The sequence below is a fragment of the Rhinoderma darwinii genome, chromosome 12, assembly GCF_050947455.1.
Source record: "Rhinoderma darwinii isolate aRhiDar2 chromosome 12, aRhiDar2.hap1, whole genome shotgun sequence".
In the NCBI taxonomy this organism is placed as follows: domain Eukaryota; kingdom Metazoa; phylum Chordata; class Amphibia; order Anura; family Rhinodermatidae; genus Rhinoderma; species Rhinoderma darwinii.
Genome location: NC_134698.1, coordinates 82204164 through 82226094, shown reverse-complemented (window position 1 = coordinate 82226094; position 21931 = coordinate 82204164). Strand labels below are relative to the sequence as shown.

At 41.9% G+C, this 21931-nt stretch overlaps 1 protein-coding gene across 1 annotated transcript in view; it reads left to right on the top strand.

The window, feature by feature from the left end:
• SLC24A4 (solute carrier family 24 member 4) overlaps positions 1-15356 on the top strand; it is a 55247-nt gene extending 39891 nt beyond the window's left edge. The window contains exons 7-17 of the mRNA XM_075844322.1: positions 40-114; positions 695-720; positions 3732-3785; positions 9207-9292; positions 11461-11633; positions 12072-12225; positions 12693-12859; positions 13329-13443; positions 13765-13877; positions 13999-14064; positions 14665-15356. Coding sequence (XP_075700437.1) covers positions 40-114; positions 695-720; positions 3732-3785; positions 9207-9292; positions 11461-11633; positions 12072-12225; positions 12693-12859; positions 13329-13443; positions 13765-13877; positions 13999-14064; positions 14665-14817 — 1182 coding nt within the window. The 3' untranslated portion in view covers positions 14818-15356. The remainder of the gene's footprint in view (positions 1-39; positions 115-694; positions 721-3731; positions 3786-9206; positions 9293-11460; positions 11634-12071; positions 12226-12692; positions 12860-13328; positions 13444-13764; positions 13878-13998; positions 14065-14664) is intronic.
• The last annotated feature ends 6575 nt before the right edge of the window (positions 15357-21931 follow it).

Here is a 21931-nt window from a genome sequence, read left to right as displayed (position 1 = left end):
CACAGTGGACTGACCGTTAACCCTTTCCTGTCCCTGCAGGTTGTGCGCCTGACGTGGTGGTCCCTGTTCCGGGACTCCATGTACTACATTTTCGCAATAATTGCGTTAATAATCGTAAGTGACGTCTAATCTCGTCTTACATATTCATGGCGATATTTCCGGAGCTCGTCAGACACATTGTGCTCACTGTGATAATATCCAGGACAGATTTTCATGAATAATGAATAGATAAACACACAGTCGTTTGTATTCACCCACCATTCCGTGCACACAACGAAAGTGGAATGTGTCCAAAGCAAAATTAAGTGCCCCCCATCACAGTTAATGTGGGTTCAGCCCCCCCTCCCCTCTTATAAACATCAAAAGAGACGGCAGTAAAGCATTGCCGGGACCTAAGGGTGTAAATCAGACAGAATTATATGAGGCGTTGTTGTATTTCCTTAGTGTAATGGCATTCAGGGACTGGTAGGGGGCGCCGTAGCACCAGCCCCCTCAATATATGCCAATACCCTTTTAGTTTATTGGGTAAAAATGCCTAACAATGTCTTGTATGAACCCGGCCCGACCTCTGCACCTTGTGGCCCCTGGAGATTACACCAGGCCCCTTGTCAAGATGTGTTCACTCCAAACTGTTGCATCTGATTGTTTGTATCGAGTCTTATTATAATTTGTTTCCTTGTTTTATCTCTTTTAGTTTATTTACGATGAAGTTATTGTTTGGTGAGTACCCGGTCGCCCCAGAACAGACGCCATCTCCCGTAGTTGCCCTGATTACACGTACAGTTTATCTCCACATTCATACTTCCCCCAAATCTGCAGCAAATTATATCACAGACATTTAATTTTTTGTTGTTTGTTTTCTTATTGAGTAATGAAAATAGTGAGTGCAGCTCTGGAGTATAATACAGGATGTAACTCAGGATCAGTACAGGATAAGTAATGTAATGTATGTACACAGTGACTCCACCAGCAGAATAGTGAGTGCAGCTCTGGAGTATAATACAGGATATAACTCAGGATCAGTACAGGATAAGTAATGTAATGTATGTACACAGTGACTCCACCAGCAGAATAGTGAGTGCAGCTCTGGAGTATAATACAGGATGTAACTCAGGATCAGTACAGGATAAGTAATGTAATGTATGTACACAGTGACTCCACCAGCAGAATAGTGAGAGCAGCTCTGGAGTATAATACAGGATGTAACTCAGGATCAGTACAGGATAAGTAATGTATGTACACAGTGACTCCACCAGCAGAATAGTGAGTGCAGCTCTGGAGTATAATACAGGATGTAACTCAGGATCAGTACAGGATAAGTAATGTAATGTATGTACACAGTGACTCCACCAGTAGAATAGTGAGTGCAGCTCTGGAGTATAATACAGGATGTAACTCAGGATCAGTAAAGGATAAGTAATGTAATATATGTACACAGTGACTCCACCAGCAGAATAGTGAGTGCAGCTCTGGAGTATAATACAGGATGTAACTCAGGATCAGTACAGGATAAGTAATGTAATGTATGTACACAGTGACTCCACCAGTAGAATAGTGAGTGCAGCTCTGGAGTATAATACAGGATGTAACTCAGGATCAGTACAGGATAAGTAATGTAATGTATGTACACAGTGACTCCACCAGTAGAATAGTGAGTGTAGCTCTGGAGTATAATACAGGATGTAACTCAGGATCAGTACACGATAAGTAATGTAATGTATGTACACAGTGACTCCACCAGCAGAATAGGGAGTGCAGCTCTGGAGTATAATACAGGAATGTAACTCAGGATCAGTACAGGATAAGTAATGTAATGTATGTACACAGTGACTCCACCAGTAGAATAGTGAGTGCAGCTCTGGAGTATAATACAGGATATAACTCAGGATCAGTACAGGATAAGTAATGTAATATATGTACACAGTGACTCCACCAGCAGAATAGTGAGTGCAGCTCTGGAGTATAATACAGGATGTAACTCAGGATCAGTACAGGATAAGTAATGTAATGTATGTACACAGTGACTCCACCAGCAGAATAGTGAGTGCAGCTCTGGAGTATAATACAGGATGTAACTCAGGATCAGTACAGGATAAGTAATGTAATGTATGTACACAGTGACTCCACCAGTAGAATAGTGAGTGTAGCTCTGGAGTATAATACAGGATGTAACTCAGGATCAGTACACGATAAGTAATGTAATGTATGTACACAGTGACTCCACCAGCAGAATAGGGAGTGCAGCTCTGGAGTATAATACAGGAATGTAACTCAGGATCAGTACAGGATAAGTAATGTAATGTATGTACACAGTGACTCCACCAGTAGAATAGTGAGTGCAGCTCTGGAGTATAATACAGGATATAACTCAGGATCAGTACAGGATAAGTAATGTAATATATGTACACAGTGACTCCACCAGCAGAATAGTGAGTGCAGCTCTGGAGTATAATACAGGATGTAACTCAGGATCAGTACAGGATAAGTAATGTAATGTATGTACACAGTGACTCCACCAGCAGAATAGTGAGTGCAGCTCTGGAGTATAATACAGGATGTAACTCAGGATCAGTACAGGATAAGTAATGTAATGTATGTACACAGTGACTCCACCAGCAGAATAGTGAGTGCAGCTCTGGAGTATAATACAGGATATAACTCAGGATCAGTACAGGATAAGTAATGTAATATATGTACACAGTGACTCCACCAGCAGAATAGTGAGTGCAGCTCTGGAGTATAATACAGGATGTAACTCAGGATCAGTACAGGATAAGTAATGTAATGTATGTACACAGTGACTCCACCAGCAGAATAGTGAGTGCAGCTCTGGAGTATAATACAGGATATAACTCAGGGTCAGTACAGGATAAGTAATGTAATGTATGTACACAGTGACTCCACCAGCAGAATAGTGAGTGCAGCTCTGGAGTATAATACAGGATATAACTCAGGGTCAGTACAGGATAAGTAATGTAATGTATGTACCCAGTGACAGAATTTTTTATGGAGATTAATTCGCAATGAAATAAGACTGATGTGTATGATGATAATCTCTGTACAACGCTTCCGGATATGTTGGCGCTATATAAGCATCTGGAATAAAGAAATTCTAGATGTAAACTATAGGTGGGCTTTAATGACTCAATCAGACTGACATTCAGGCTTTATTATGCACTAAAACCAGTAAATATAGACACTTATTGATGAGAATAACAGATCCAACAACAGCAGCTTGTTGATGGTTTTCAGATACTTTTCTACAATGAGAAACAAACATAAAAATAGAAAATACACAAAAGTAAATAATTAGACTATATGTAAGAGATGCCGCATGTTGTATTTCTTAATGTATATAGATATTGTTAATAAGCAGAGTTTCTCTGTGAGTTCTCTGATCTGCAATTGAACAGTGCCACCTAGTGGCCAAATATAAGCTAAAAATATTACTGTGCAGCTACATTGTAATGGACTCTCAGCCTGAGACTTTGTTTTAATATAGATTTTAATCCTCTAAATAATAATCGGAAGTTGCTTTGTAACATTTGTATCCATGCTGCGGGTCTCCAGCTGCTGAGAAACTACAACTCCCAGCATGCCCTTTCAGAATAACATCACTTTAGGTTATGTAGTACCACAAGTTCCAGCCGTCATGTAGCGTCCTCTGAAGTGGCCAGGTCTGCGTGTCCCCCATGTTACGTGTTGTAATACATTTCTTCTGTGATTTGCAGGTGGGAGAGTCTGATACTTATCGTCATGTATCTGATTTACATTCTAATTATGAAGTAAGTCTTCAGTTCTATTCACAATCTGTCTCCTATCTGTATCTCTCCAAGTGATTTCATACTACAACTTTCAGCATGTTGGGAGTTGTAGTTTTCATAGAGCTGGAGAGCCGCAGTTTGGAGACCATAGTTTTATATAAATTATCTTGGTTTCTCAGGTTTATAATCATTGACTTTAATGGACAAATCAATTCCTGCAGTGTACAGCAGGGGGGGGCTGCTACAGCAATAAAAATCCAGTTTTTTTTATTTAAAGGGCCAGTGCACTTAAATTCTGGAAGTCCAGTAAACTCCCTGTCCCCATGGTCGCTACTTTATATCACATATCTCCAGTGCTGAGTACCCTTAATATTAGCCGCACCACTTATAACGATGTTCTAGCTTTTCGTCACTTCTCTTTTATTACTCCTTTATTTCCCCCTCCCGGACTCCACGTGTTAAACAAGCCATGATCCAAATGATTTACCATCAAAATTGTTGTTTTACATGTGCATTTATTTAAGGGGGTCTGACCCTTTAATGTTTTCCAATATGGCTGCTTCGAGGTGCAGTCCCTTTTTTTTCAGGGTCTTCTTAACCCTCCACCAGCAGGTGGATTGTAATACCGATTCATCTCGAGACACCTTAATCCCAGTATAACTTAATGGTGACCATTCATTCTCTCCACTACAACAAATACGAGACCTCGGCTGCGCGTAACGGATAACCACCGACTAAAGTGTTAACTCTTCCTACGCCAGAGAGAGTACAGACAGAGGGAAGGTTCATTACAAAGGCTTCCAGGTCACAATGTATCAGTTCTGCTCACGCATGGACTGAGGACGGCCCGGACCCCCAGAGAATAATAGTCAGGGGCCCCTTCACTAACCATCACAGATATGATACAGATGAGCCAGGTTATCATGTTCGCATACACTGTAACGAGTGCTGCATCTGACTGAGGGGCTGCGGCCCCTTCTGGCTATGGTCACTCACCCCTTGGCCCCGCTCTTGAGGTCATTGGTTACTTTTTCTTTTTTTTTAACCATATTGGAAAGGAAGGAGTTAACAGCGGCTGAAGTGGATGCTGAAAGTGTGAGCGCTACACATCCGTGTCCTGAGGGGATAATCACTTCTAATCTGTGCCGGCCAATCACAGGCTTGTGTTTGGGATCACATGGTTATTACCAAAGATTAGACACTTTGTATTTATTGAGTAACAGATTAAGATCATTGCTGTAATATAATCTAATCCCCAATCCTGCAGAACATCCAATATCTATCTATCTATCTATCTATCTATCTATCTATCTATCTATCTATCTATCTATCTATCTATCTATCTATCTATCTATCTATCTCATATCTATCTATCTATCTATCTCATATCTATCTATCTCATATCTATCTATCTATCTATCTATCTCATATCTATCTATCTATCTCATATCTATCTATCTATCTATCTCCTATCTATCTATCTATCTATCTATCTATCTATCTATCTATCTATCTATCTATCTATCTATCTCATATCTATCTATCTATCTATCTATCTATCTATCTATCTATCTATCTATCTATCTATCTATCTATCTATCTATCTATCTATCTATCTATCTCATATCTATCTCATATCTATCTATCTCATATCTATCTATCTATCTCATATCTATCTATCTATCTATCTATCTATCTATCTATCTATCTATCTATCTATCTATCTATCTATCTCATATCTATCTATCTATCTCATATCTATCTATCTATCTCATATCTATCTATCTATCTATCTATCTATCTATCTATCTATCTATCTATCTATCTATCTATCTATCTATCTATCTATCTATCTATCTATCTATCTATCTATCTATCTCATATCTATCTATCTCATATCTATCTATCTCATATCTATCTATCTATCTATCTATCTATCTATCTATCTATCTATCTATCTATCTATCTATCTATCTATCTCATATCTATCTATCTATCTCATATCTATCTATCTCATATCTATCTATCTATCTATCTCATATCTATCTATCTATCTATCTCATATCTATCTATCTATCTATCTATCTATCTATCTATCTATCTATCTATCTATCTATCTATCTATCTATCTATCTATCTATCTATCTATCTATCTATCTATCTATCTCATATCTATCTATCTCATATCTATCTATCTATCTATCTATCTATCTATCTATCTATCTATCTATCTATCTATCTATCTATCTATCTATCTATCTATCTATCTATCTATCTATCTCATATCTATCTATCTATCTCATATCTATCTATCTATCTCATATCTATCTCATATCTATCTCATATCTATCTCCTATCTATCTATCTATCTATCTATCTATCTATCTATCTATCTATCTATCTATCTATCTATCTATCTCATATCTATCTATCTATCTATCTATCTATCTCATATCTATCTATCTATCTATCTATCTATCTATCTATCTATCTATCTATCTATCTATCTATCTATCTATCTATCTATCTCATATCTATCTATCTATCTCATATCTATCTATCTCATATCTATCTATCTCATATCTATCTATCTATCTATCTATCTATCTATCTATCTATCTATCTATCTATCTCATATCTATCTATCTATCTATCTATCTATCTATCTATCTATCTATCTATCTATCTATCTATCTATCTATCTATCTATCTATCTATCTATCTTTCTCATATCTATCTATCTATCTATCTATCTATCTATCTATCTATCTATCTATCTATCTATCTATCTATCTATCTATCTCATATCTATCTATCATCTATCTATCTATCTATCTATCTATCTATCTATCTATCTATCTATCTCTCTCTGTCTAGTTTCTTATATTTTTTGCATCTAAAAGTTACACATACACAATTCTTCATGCTTCAGAGTTTAATCCCTTAAGGACACGGACAATTTTTTTTATATTTCCCTCTTGCATCCCGACGCTCATAACTTTTTTTTCTTTGTACAACGCAGTTCAATTTATATAATTTTTATTTTGGTGAAAATTCTGAAAAAAAGCAGTTCCGCTGCAGTGTTATTATTTATTTTTTTAACATAAATTATTATTTTTTTAAATCCCATAGAGGGATTTTTCATTTTGATTTTTTAACTGTAATGTACTGGCCTATATCTATATACTGATTGTACACAGTGACTCCACCAGCAGAATAGTGAGTGCAGCTCTGGAGTATAATACAGGATATAACTCAGGATCAGTACAGGATAAGTAATGTAATGTATGTACACAGTGACTCCACCAGCAGAATAGTGAGTGCAGCTCTGGAGTATAATACAGGATGTAACTCAGGATCAGTACAGGATAAGTAATGTAATGTATGTACACAGTGACTCCACCAGCAGAATAGTGAGTGCAGCTCTGGAGTATAATACAGGATGTAACTCAGGATCAGTACAGGATAAGTAATGTAATGTATGTACACAGTGACTCCACCAGCAGAATAGTGAGTGCAGCTCTGGAGTATAATACAGGATATAACTCAGGATCAGTACAGGATAAGTAATGTAATGTATGTGCACAGTGACTCCACCAGCAGAATAGTGAGTGCAGCTCTGGAGTATAATACAGGATGTAACTCCGGATCAGTACAGGATAAGTAATGTAATGTATGTACACAGTGACTCCACCAGCAGAATACTGAGTGCAGCTCTGGAGTATAATACAGGATGTAACTCAGGATCAGTACAGGATAAGTAATGTAATGTATATACACAGTGACTCCACCAGCAGAATAGTGAGTGCAGCTCTAGAGTATAATACAGGATGTAACTCAGGACCAGTACAGGATAAGTAATGTAATGTATGTACACAGTGACTCCACCAGCAGAATAGTGAGTGCAGCTCTGGAGTATAATACAGGATGTAACTCAGGACCAGTACAGGATAAGTAATGTAATGTATGTACACAGTGACTCCACCAGCAGAATAGTGAGTGCAGCTCTGGAGTATAATACAGGATGTAACTCAGGATCAGTACAGGAGAAGTAATGTAATGTATGTACACAGTGACTCCACCAGCAGAATAGTGAGTGCAGCTCTGGAGTATAATACAGGATGTAACTCAGGATCAGTACAGGAGAAGTAATGTAATGTATGTACACAGTGACTCCACCAGCAGAATAGTGAGTGCAGCTCTGGAGTATAATACAGGATATAACTCAGGATCAGTACAGGAGAAGTAATGTAATGTATGTACACAGTGACTCCACCAGCAGAATAGTGAGTGCAGCTCTGGAGTATAATACAGGATATAACTCAGGATCAGTACAGGAGAAGTAATGTAATGTATGTACACAGTGACTCCACCAGCAGAATAGTGAGTGCAGCTCTGGAGTATAATACAGGATGTAACTCAGGATCAGTACAGGAGAAGTAATGTAATGTATGTACACAGTGACTCCACCAGCAGAATAGTGAGTGCAGCTCTGGAGTATAATACAGGATATAACTCAGGATCAGTACAGGAGAAGTAATGTAATGTATGTACACAGTGACTCCACCAGCAGAATAGTGAGTGCAGCTCTGGAGTATAATACAGGATGTAACTCAGGATCAGGATCAGTACAGGATAAGTAATGTAATGTATGTCCACAGTGACTCCACCAGCCGAATAGTGAGTGCAGCTCTGGAGTATAATACAGGATGTAACTCAGGATCAGTACAGGATAAGTAATGTAATGTATGTACACTGTGACTCCACCAGCAGAATAGTGAGTGCAGCTCTGGAGTATAATACAGAATATAACTCCGGATCAGTACAGGATAAGTAATGTAATATATGTACACAGTGACTCCACCAGCAGAATAGTGAGTGCAGCTCTGGAGTATAATACAGGATGTAACTCAGGATCAGTGCAGGATAAGTAATGTAATGTATGTACACTGTGACTCCACCAGCAGAATAGTGAGTGCAGCTCTGGAGTATAATACAGAATATAACTCCGGATCAGTACAGGATAAGTAATGTAATATATGTACACAGTGACTCCACCAGCAGAATAGTGAGTGCAGCTCTGGAGTATAATACAGGATGTAACTCAGGATCAGTACAGGATAAGTAATGTAATGTTTTTACAGAGCAAAACATTTTTTAGCAATTAATAACAACTGATGTGTATGATGATGATCTCTGTACAGCGCTGCAGCATATGTTGGCTTCCTTCTAGATATGAACTGTAGGTAACAGAGGCTTTATTGATTTGATGAGACTCTCATTCAGGCATTATTATGCACTAAGTGGACTAAACAGAGACGTAGTGATCAGAATAACATAATATCATGTATTAGATCAATTCTATATGTGACGTGTAATAAGGTGGTGGACAGAGGCTTCTTATGTTCGGGGGTATTATAACTTTCTCCTCTTGTCTGACAGATACAATATGAAAATGCAGCTCTTATTCACGATCAAACGCAAGAATATAGGGAACGGCTGCACAATTGGGAATGAGCTGCAAGACGGTAATGTGTATTGTGACCCGCTGTGTGATGACCCCACAGTCCCCCTGTTGTGGAAAGGTAAGGGTAAGCAGACCGGAGAAAACCACACAGATGTCTAAAATTCTGGGCAGCGAGGGGTTGTCAGGGTGTGAAGACCACCCCATCCTAGCCTTTCATTATTTGCACCCCCACTTCCACCTCACACTTAAAGGGGAACAGCAGCCGCAGTGCCTATAGTAAAGTACCGCACACATAACTACTCAGTGCCCCTACTGCTCCCTCCACTGTTGTTTGTCGGGATATCAGAACCTCTGACCCGCTGCTTGCAACCAGGAAATAATAGATCACAATACAAATGATGACCCTCATGAGCGGTGTTTTTCCTAAAATTTCACCATAAATTGCTCAGCGTCTTTGTCTCAGGGTGGACACTAAAGCTGCTCCATCTGTTTGTTATAAATCCCAAGTTTTTCCTTTCTTTTCCTGCAGTTATGTTGATTTTTATTGACACCCATGTAGGAGAAGAAGCTAGCTACTTCCTCCTCACTGGCCTGCAGCTACCACTAGAGGGAGCTTAATGCGTTCTGTTTATACATTGACCTAAATAATAACACGGTATGCAGTTTGCTCCTTAGCTCCTCCTGGTGGTGACTACAGGCAGATAGAACTTTGTCATCCAACTCCATGTCTAAGCAGGGGTTTCGGAGTACTGTATCTGAAAATCGGAGCACCGTGTAAATATACATTGACTTAACATCGGCATGGTGTTAAACTTTAATGAATTATATGTTTGTGACTGTTTACAGGAATCCATTAACACATCCCCCTACCTATCAGTCACACATGTCCCGTAACATTCAGCAAATTCCATATGGTTTCCTAACACCCAGAACCGGCCATAAAAATAGAAAATAGGAACCTGGCATGCGTGAATTTATCACAAGTCACTGGCACTTCTGGTCGTGAGCAATGAGGGCAAAGTTCAAGCTGTAAAAAACTTCTGTGAACGTTACGTTGCGGGTTGAGGAGATGCTCACATTTTATCTAAACGTCAGTAGAAACTGGCAGTCAGCATCCCCTTCTGTTCAGAGTCTGCACTGGTGGTCTTGTACAAGCTGATCCGACGTGATCGTCAGGAACAATGCAATGCATGTAATGTACACCAGAGGGAGCTGTGCAGCCAAAAGCAATAAGACTCCAATATATAGAGATGCTGAAAACTACAATGTGTCTTCTTTGTACTATTTAAAGGGACAGTAAACCTTCGGGCCATATTATGTACATTGATTGCAACCGTGTCCACTGATTACATGTGATTCATCCTGCATTTGCACATTGTTAAGAGCTGAGCTGGACTAAAGGGGTCCCTGACGGGGAGGGGACTTTCTATTTGCTGAGTATCCCCTTAGAGAGGTTCTCAAGACCAGTATATTATAATGTCGCCTTCTCTCCTCCGTCTTCTTTACTCGGGTCTTCTATTTAACCCTTGATGTCACCTTCTATCTAATGCCAGGACTTTGCCAATTAATTAATAACACAACTAACAAACTGTGAACTTTCCTGCACATTCGTTTCCCTTTAATTCTTCGATAAAACTAATCCTCGCTGTATAACATTGTATCTCCTGTCTGCTTATCCCTCCGGTGGTGTTACTCTGTGTTAGTGCATGCCTGCCATGCTTACTGCATCATTTCATCACTTTTATTGTCTGCTTAAAGGGATTTTCCACTTTAAGGCCAAGGCTACACGCAGACGTTTTGCCGTTTAGGTCCTAGGATTACATGGAATCGGGCAGTTGTCTCACATCTGTTTTCTACTGCAATTTGAAAAACTTTTTGCAACTTTTTTCCCCATAGAGTTACATGAACATACAGTATGTTGCCTTCTGACATTGTCTGTGTAGCTCCAGCCGCGGCCCATTTTGATAGACATTGTTTCCACCTTCTTGCAACTTTTACTAAGTCGATTCTTTCATATCCATATATTTCATTCTGTCCTCATTACTGATGCATTGCTATTATCTATGACCAACAGTGAGTTTAGTAAAAGTTGCAGGAGGGTGCAGACAGCCGAGAATAAATTACAATTGCCTGAAGCACATATAAAAGTCATTGATTGTAAGCTCTTCTGCCAACAAGAGTGACTGGGCTACTTTAGAAAGAATTTAACCCTTTTCGTCCTGCTTACAGTGAGGGTAGAGCAGAATTATCTTGGCAGAAACTCCGTGGTGATGGTAGATGAGATCATCTGCTCCAGTCCCCCCAAGTATCGTTTTCCCGAGGCCGGATTACGCATCATGATCACCAACAAGTTCCCACCAAGGACCAGGCTACGGATGGCGAGCAGGCTCATAATTAATGAGGTATCTACATGTGAGGTGTCATCATGGGGATTGGTTTTATCCACTTCCGTACATGTTGGGGGTAATTATTTAGAGCAATAGGGCTGCGGGGTAGAATTGTTGTCTAAGGGGTACAGGTTCTAGGTTTGTATACTCACAATTTCCGGGCAAGGTTTCTCTGCTTTTGAAAATCAGTTTTAGTAAAAAGGGTCCCCTAAGTATAAGCTGATAGGACCCCCTGTACACTGTGGGGGAATCCGGAATCAAATGTTCAGTCCTGCTGCAGCGCCAACCTCAGGTAGGTAACCCCCGTAATGTAAATGGCAAGATCACTTGGCAATACAGTAAAGGTGCCATTGTTTGCATAGTGAGCGCGTTCACACTTGTAGGGGGTTCGGTAGCTTATGACAACCACCAATAATCTCCTGTTAAATTTGTGCCCCCTCTGTATTCCCACAGAGACAGCGACTCCTCCAGTCCGCGAATGGGGTGAGCTCAATGACCCTGGACGGGAAGCAGGAGCTGCTGGAGAACGGCCTCTTACATGGAGACAAAGACGATTGTCAAGAAGAGAACGATGCCACCACCTACCTGGTGCCCTTCTCCATACCCAGTAATAAACTTACGCAAACTAATCCTTTTCTTTTTTAGTTTAAAATGTTACATCTTTCTATATTACAACTGGTTTCGTTGGGTAATTCAAAGAATGGTGTGCGTGGGCTGTTATGTGGATGTGTAAGAATACCCCCCCCCCCCCCCTGAAGACTATTAGTCTGGTTATGGTAGTAGCAAGCAGAAGATTGTCAGATATGGAATGATGTGACGGTAAAAGACAGGAGGTCGGTGACCGGGTGACCAAAGATAGATCTCCATAGCCTCCAAAATGGCTGAGATGGGTCGCAATTTCCTGTTCCCAGTTGTAGTAGGAAGCTCTGGAGCATAAACTGCAGCAATAACAAGTGAAATACTGTGATAACTAAGAGAAGATATTGGGATAGAATAACAGGAGGTACAAGCATTCATAAACTTTGCGGGTTTGTGTGCTGAAGAGCTTACAATCTATTGTCTCTCCTTCATCAGGTGGTTGTGGGAACCAGTTTAAATGGGCTTTTTCCTGGCCTTTAATTTGCATGCTGTACTTTACCATCCCGAACTGCAGCAGGCCGCGCTGGGAGAACTTCTTCATGTTGACCTTCATCCTCTCCACGGTCTGGATCGCCATTTTTTCCTACATTATGGTCTGGATGGTGCGTAGTAAAATACAATGTTATACAACAGGTCATCAAGTGATGGGATACATTGTATCTATGGGGCAGGCAGAGGATTTTTTGGGGTTGTGGGAAATCTTAATATATTTAAAGAGCAGTCGCTTGTCAGTTATATTCATTTCTGGGAAAGCTGGGTGACGACCAATATGGCCACCATTACAGCTCACCCTGCTTTTTGCAATGGCACATATCTAGCTTCTGTACTGTCATATAGCTAGGCTGATTTGCCATTCAGGTTACTAGGAAAGCTGGGTGACATTCAGGAACCCAACTTTCCAGAAACAGATTAAATATAAAGTACTTGAGTCGACCTCTACTGTACATTCCAGTTATTTATTGACTTTATCTGTTCCTGGGAAAGCTGGGTGACAACCAATATGGCGCCAGCAAATGGAAAGGAGCTACGTGTGCACTAATGATCCAGTCACATCTTCCGCTTTCTGCACAGGTGACCGTTATCGGATACACCCTGGGGATACCCGACGTTATAATGGGTATAACATTCCTGGCAGCCGGCACCAGTGTACCAGACTGTATGGCCAGCCTGATCGTAGCCAGACAAGGTACGCTGCCCCCACCAGTCTCTCCTTACCTTCTCCTCCTTCCTGGGTTACATCTCCGGATGATCTTATAGGATCTGCACAGATTTACTTCAGGCTCCTGAATAAGTTGTGTATCTGGATTGTAGTTCCTCGGTATTCGAGACGCCAGCGGGAGCTGAACCCAACCAGAGCGTGTATTAGAAGGTTTGGGATCGGGGGATGGTTAACATGGATGGGAAAAAATGAAAACCGTGGGGTTGGGAGTAGGGGTAGGGACCACAGCTGGTGGGAGTAGTGGGAAAAGGAATATGATCTTTAGTTTATTGTCCCTTCCTCTCGCAGGTCTTGGAGATATGGCCGTGTCCAATACCATAGGAAGCAACGTCTTTGACATATTGGTTGGACTGGGGGTCCCCTGGGGTCTACAAACAATGGTCATTCACTATGGATCCACCGTAAGTTACCGGCTGGGGGCCCCTTTACGCCAGGGTGGGGGCAGAGGCGACCTGAGCCCTGGATGAGTCTGACAATGACTGGATACAGTAATAATTCATCTGTCTGTCTTTTCTGTTATAGGTGAAAATTAATAGCAAAGGTTTACTGTACTCCGTTGTATTGCTGCTGGGATCTGTGGCCCTAACTGTGAGTATAATTTACCCTGGAAAATTTAATGAAAGGGACAATACCACTAGAAAGTGATGCATTTCAGTTCAGTTTCACTGTAGGCTGTAAAACGAGAATGTTTTTTTTTTATTGGAGCCTGGTGTGCTGACCTCTAGTGGCCAATGTTAAAACTGCCCTATTTATTTCTGATCTCCACTGTTGATTATGACTGTTCAAGAGCGACGCACCAATGTGAATGGGAATCACACTGTCCTATGTCAATAGTTGAACCCAGGCATGCAAGATTGACAGGAGCGTCATTGACAGACGTCAGAAGATGTCATTGGTGGAGATCCAGTCTCACAGACTTGACCTTTTCTAACCTGACACAATGACTGCATGGCTGGGGGTCCCTTTTGACATTACTAAAACAAAGGGGCCCATATGTGCATTACAGTCCTGTTCATTTTTTGGGGAAAACCTACTGACATTTTTAGGGTTCTGATGGGGCACCGTGCTTGGAAGACTGCTCAGGGCCCTTACATTCTAGGGATCGGGAGGGGCCACAGCTCACTGACCGCTCCGAGGGACATCTTCTAACCCGTCATGGAGACCTGAACCTTCCTTGTCTCATTACAGGTCATTGGAGTGCACGTCAATAACTGGAAACTGGACAGGAAGCTGGGATACTACGTCCTGGTCCTGTACGCCATCTTCCTGTGTTTCTCCGTACTGATAGAATACAACGTCTTCACCTTTGTCAACTTGCCAATGTGCCAGGATGACTTTTGATGGCCAAAGACCCCAAGACCTCCGTTCTTACCTTATGACCGAGACTCTTCTATGGGAAAACCTAAACTCCTCTCGAGGCTACAGAGGCCGGGAAAAGGCAATTCCTAGAATGTACCGGAAGATTAATTGACCCAGCGCCGGGGTAGACGGGCGCGAAATGTCCGGCTGAGGTTGCGTCTTCCGAAGAAGTGTAAATTGCTGCTGATTTATATGTTATTAAAGTCAATACGATGTTTCCTTCAGGTCGTCTTGAAGACGATGAGACCGGATTCTCCTTCCATTGATCTGGTGCGCTGTATGCCCATGCTGTATTCTCATTATTAGCGATAATTATCTAGCGCGCCGCGGCACATTGCATGCAAACTCATCTTTTTCTATGTGATACTATTTCTATCTATTTGCTACAACTGCGGACCTGATGGACCTCCATGATCTCGGGGATCTGACCTGAAATTGCCGGTAACTTTTATTATCCGAATCTACGGGAAGTGACCGACCAGAAGGAGAAAGCACATTTTTTCTTTTTTTTTTTTTTTTTTTATAATCGGACAGAAAGTTAATGGAGACTTCAGAAATGCACATTTGGAAATCCAGAGACTTTAAAAATCGTTTCCTAGAACTTCTTTGTAATTGTGCTTGACATTTGATAAGGAAATGTCTATAAAAATGGAATGTTTATTTATATGCACAAATACCAAATATAACGTGTGTGTGGTTATTCCAGAATATTCTGCATTTCTGGAGCGGCAGTAATGGGATATAAAGTGAGGCTGAGCAGAGGCAGAGCTTGTAGCTGGGCAGAGGCAGAGCTTGTAGCTGGGCAGAGGCAGAGCTTGTAGCTGGGCAGAGGCAGAGCTTGTAGCTGGGCAGAGGCAGAGCTTGTAGCTGGGCAGAGGGAGAGCTTGTAGCTGGGCAGAGGGAGAGCTTGTAGCTGGGCAGAGGCAGAGCTTGTAGCTGGGCAGAGGCAGAGCTTGTAGCTGGGCAGAGGCAGAGCTTGTAGCTGGGTGGTGCTTGGATATGGGCGGTGCTTGGAGATGAGCAGAGGCGGAGCTTGGAGATGAGCAGAATTGGAGTTGAGGCGAAGCTTGGAGATGGGCAGGGGCGGAGCTTGGAGATGTGCAGAGGATGAGCTTGGAGATGAGCAGAGGCGGAGCTTGGAGATGGGCAGGGACGGAGCTTGGAGATGAGCAGGAGTGGAGCTTGTAGATGAGCAGAGGTGGAGCTTGGAGATGAGCAGAGGCGGAGCTTGGAGATGAGCAGAGGCGGAGCTTGTAGATGAGCAGAGGCGGAGCTTGGAGATGAGCAGAGGTGAAAATTGGAGATGAGCAGAATTGGAAATTAGAGATGAGGCAGAGCTTGGAGATGGGCAGGGGCGGAGCTTTGAGATGAGCAGTGGCGGAGCTTGGTGATAAGTAGAGGCGGAGCTTGGAGATGAGCAGAGAAGGAGCTAAGAGATGAAAAGATGAAGTACTTGGAGATGAGCACAGGCGGATTTTGTTGATGAGCAGAGATGCAACTTGGAAATTAATAGATGAAAACTTCGAGCTCCTGGGCCCATATCCAAAATCCATACTGGGGCTCCCAACTATCAGATAACGTGTAAAATCCAGGTGTCCTCCTATGCAGTCTAAATGCTTGTGGCCCCTCAGGTACCAGGTCCTGGGTGTGACTACAACCTCTGCACCACAAAACTCCTGAAGTTATGAGAATCAACACTTATGACGATTATTCTAGAAATGAGCATTGAGATAAAGGTTCTGCCCGGGCTTGAGGCGCTTGTAAAACTTTTCTAGTAAACTCCTCCCGGATTCTGATTAGTTTATAAGTCGTCTTTTGCAGAAAAGGTTCATTCTATATATGGATGGAAGAAATTTAAAGAGCCACTAACCCTAAAATCGGAAGCTTATAATAGTGCTGGAGCTTTATAAGAGAAGTGGCTGATGTCCATGACCCATATGATGTAAATGTCTCTTGAGGTCCTCAGCACTAGTGAAATATGACATAAAGTAGTGAACATGGGGGAGGGGGGTGTCTGCACTACATGTAAACTGTTTATGGGTCACAGACCCTAAAAGGGGAGTGTCTTACATGGGGTCAGGGCAGATATAATGGCAGAGCTGGCGGTCAGCCTGATGACCGGATGACAGCGCAAACACCGATACAGATCACATTAGTGATTACTACATAATAACCGGGGTTTGACTCATGTGCCCCGTGCTGGAATGTATAGCACTGCAAATATTTGCTCTAGATAAAGTGTCGCTCGGAGAAGCATTACTGGAAGTTTCACCTGTTCTGCAAGTGGCTCATACTTTACCCATAAACTTCATTGCCTAGAAAAATTAAAGGGGACTTCACACAAGATGGGACTGGAGTCCCCAAATAATACTGGCCAAATAGGGGTAACGAGGAAGCACTATACAGTGTCTAAATAATATCACCACCAAGAAATTGTAAATAATGGTGCCATTCATTGCCCATATACTGGCACACTCCACAAATGAAGCCATAATACAGTGTTTCAGTCATAGTGCCCACATAACAGAACGATACAGTGCTCAAGTAAAAGTACCAACAGTGCCCACATAACGCTACCATTCAGTGCCCAACTAGCAGCATCATTTAGTACCCAAATAATACAACCACATAAGGCCCAAAATCAGTACCCAAATAATACCATCACATAATGCCCAAATAGCAGCGCCCAGTCCCCAAATAATACCATCACATAATGCCCAAATAGCAGCGCCCAGTCCCCAAATAATACCATCACATAATGCCCAAATAGCAGCGCCCAGTGCCCAAATAATACCATCACATAATGCCCAAATAGCAGCGCCCAGTCCCCAAATAATACCATCACATAATGCCCAAATAGCAGCGCCCAGTCCCCAAATAATACCATCACATAATGCCCAAATAGCAGCGCCCAGTGCCCAAATGATACCATCACATAATGCCCAAATAGCAGCGCCCAGTCCCCAAATAATACCATCACATAATGCCCAAATAGCAGCGCCCAGTGCCCAAATAATACCATCACATAATGCCCAAATAGCAGCGCCCAGTGCCCAAATGATACCATCACATAATGCCCAAATAGCAGCGCCCAGTGCCCAAATAATAGTGCCTCAGTGCAATTCTCATATTACAGCTTTGTTTCTATAACATCGGACGATCACGGGATCCTCGGTGCGCAGGTTATTCTGTCACTTGTAATGGGGGTGGGGAACTTGGAGTCTGTAATGTTTTTTAGTTTATATAGAAAAGCAAATTAGTTGTAAAGATGAAAAAATAAATCCACAAATATAATGATATAAAAAGAGGTTCAACCCTAATTAGCATTTTTCCCATCACCCCCTCAGTCCGTGGTCACATGGTGCGAGGAGCGGGATAACATTCCAGATATAACATTATATTAGGGAATTGTTTATAATGTAATTTTGTAATATTCCAAAGTTATCAGCAATCACCACATCACTGCGTGCGTCATGTACCAAAAATCATGGAAACAGAGCCCTGTGCCCCAAGGGTATTTTTAGATATTGTATGGTGGTTTTATGTGAGCACTGTATAGCACCGTTATATAAGCGCTGTATGGCAGTATTTTGCGGGCGCGGTATGGCAGTATTTTTGCGGGCGCTGTATGGCAGTATTTTGCGGGTGCGGTATGGCAGTATTTTGCGGGCGCGGTATGGCAGTATTTTGCGGGCGCTGTATGGCAGTGTTTTGCGGGTGCGGTATGGCAGTATTTTGCGGGCGCGGTATGGCAGTATTTTGCGGGCGCTGTATGGCAGTGTTTTGTGGGCGTTGTATGGCAGTGTTTTGTGGGCGCTGTGTGGCAGTATTTTGTGGGCGCTGTGTGGCAGTATTTTGTGGGCGCTGTGTGGCAGTATTTTGTGGGCGCTGTGTGGCAGTATTTTGTGGGCGCTGTGTGGCAGTATTTTGCGGGCACTGTGTGGCAGTGTTTTGTGGGCGCTGTGTGGCAGTATTTTGTGGGCGCTGTATGGCAGTGTTTTGTGGGCGCTGTATGGCAGTGTTTTGTGGGCGCTGTGTGGCAGTATTTTGTGGGTGCGGTATGGCAGTGTTTTGTGGGCGTTGTATGGCAGTATTTTGTGGGCGCTGTATGGCAGTATTTTGTGGGTGCTGTATGGCAGTATTTTGTGGGCGCTGTGTGGCAGTATTTTGTGGGCGCTGTGTGGCAGTATTTTGCGGGCGCTGTGTGGCAGGATTTTGTTGGCACTCTATAGTATTGGTGTATGAGTACTAGGTTTCATTATTTGGACACTGTACAGTATATGGGTAACATTTGGCCTCTATATGGCAGTCTCTGTATGGCGGTATTATTTAGCCACTGTGTAGTTCTGTTATTTGAGCACTAGGTGGTAGTATAATTTAAACACTGTATGGCACTATATAGCACAATCAAGGACAAATAAAAAATTGCTTATAACCTGTTAACCCCTTTGCCTGTACCCCATACTGTTTCAGGGCGGTTTCCACATCTCCTTGACCCCAGGCAGCATCTTGTAGGCACTGGAAATGTCACTGCTCACTTTGGATGAACATGAAGTCACTCGCACCCCTCAGCCCCTAGGTTGGGTGGGTGAGTGCGAGCGCTATATGATGCTATTATAAGTTATCTGAATGTTGGTTTATAGCGAGGAAGTTCCCCTCCCCCATACACACTTTAGACAAAGAGTTTTATACAAAAAAAAAATCTAAATTATTTAATTAAAAAATGTCACAAAGGAAAGTCGTTTTCTAAGACAATTCCAAGTCAAGAAACGAAATGTGAGTATTGTCTTCTCATCTGTTTCATTGTTTCACAATTTCGCTTTATCTGCTTTTCATAAGAAAAATAACATTTCCTGAATGATAAAAATGGTAAATGTTACATATTGTGCAATCAGCTCTACAGGAAAGTAGGTCACTCAAGAGATTTCCAAGATATTATATATATATTAGGCCCATCGACATTAGGTGTTTGGTCAGGGAACTTGATTTAGGCTATTTGGCCCCAGGATGACACCCAGATAAATAGTGTATACAGCGCCTGTATATACCCACTACACCCAGATAAATAGTGTATACAGCGCCTGTATATTCTCACACTACACCCATATAAATAGTGTATACAGCGCCTGTATATTCTCACACTACACCCAGATAAATAGTGTATACAGCGCCTGTATATTCCCACAATACACCCAGATAAATAGTGTATACAGCGCCTGTATATTCCCACACGACACCCAGATAAATAGTGTATACAGCGCCTGTATATTCTCACACTACACCCAGATAAATAGTGTATACAGCGCCTGTATATACCCACACTACACCCAGATAAATAGTGTATACAGCGCCTGTATATTCTCACACTACACCCAGATAAATAGTGTATACAGCGCCTGTATATACCCACACTACACCCAGATAAATAGTGTATACAGCGCCTGTATATTCCCACAATACACCCAGATAAATAGTGTATACAGCGCCTGTATATACCCACACTACACCCAGATAAATAGTGTATACAGCGCCTGTATATTCTCACACTACACCCAGATAAATAGTGTATACAGCGCCTGTATATTCTCACACTACACCCAGATAAATAGTGTATACAGTGCCTGTATATTCCCACACGACACCCAGATAAATAGTGTATACAGCGCCTGTATATTCCCAGACGACACCCAGATAAATAGTGTATACAGCGCCTGTATATTCCCACACGACACCCAGATAAATAGTGTATACAGCGCCTGTATATACCCACACTACACCCAGATAAATAGTGTATACAGCGCCTGTATATTCCCACACGACACCCAGATAAATAGTGTATACAGCGCCTGTATATTCCCACACGACACCCAGATAAATAGTGTATACACCGCCTGTATATACCCACAATACACCCAGATAAATAGTGTATACAGCGCCTGTATATACCCACACTACACCCAGGTAAATAGTGTATACAGCGCCTGTATATACCCACACTACACCCAGATAAATAGTGTATACAGCGCCTGTATATACCCACACTACACCCAGATAAATAGTGTATACAGCGCCTGTATATTCTCACACTACACCCAGATAAATAGTGTATACACCGCCTGTATATACCCACACTACACCCATATAAATAGTGTATACAGTGCCTGTATATACCCTCTACACCCAGATAAATAGTGTATACAGCGCCTGTATATACCCACACTACACCCAGATAAATAGTGTATACAGCGCCTGTACATACCCACACTACACCCAGATAAATAGTGTATACAGCGCCTGTATATACCCACACTACACCCATATAAATAGTGTATACAGTGCCTGTATATACCCTCTACACCCAGATAAATAGTGTATACAGCGCCTGTATATACCCACACTACACCCAGATAAATAGTGTATACAGCGCCTGTACATACCCACACTACACCCAGATAAATAGTGTATACAGCGCCTGTATATACCCACACGACACCCATATAAATAGTGTATACACCGCCTGTATATTCCCACACGACACCCATATAAATAGTGTATACAGTGCCTGTATATTCCCACACTACACCCAGATAAATAGTGTATACACCGCCTGTATATTCTCACACAACACCCACATAGTGTTCAGAAAACCAGCACAGAAAGTCCCCATATAATACATACAGTGCCCAGATAAATAGAGCCATATAGTATTATTTCTATAGGGCACCTCTAGTGACTTGTGTTTGGATGCACAGGCTGCTTGCTGCTTTAGAACTTGACCCCCCATCGCTGTGTGACCACAACCTTTCCCCCATAACTACACCACTGCTGCCAAGCAAATCTCTACAAGAACGTCAAGATAAAGTCAAAGTGTCCCCTGCAGATGTAATTAGACATGTAATCTGCCACTTCATACAATAGATGCTTAATCTCATCCGTAGGGGGCGCCAGGCACACCCAGCTGTCTGCTTTCATGGGGCTATAAGAGCAACAAGGTTTTATTTTCATTGCTGATGCCCCCCTCCCCCCCCCTAGATGAATGGTGCCAGGGATTTCTGGCAGCCCCCTCTCCTCCTGCCCCCATAGGAGTGAACACTTT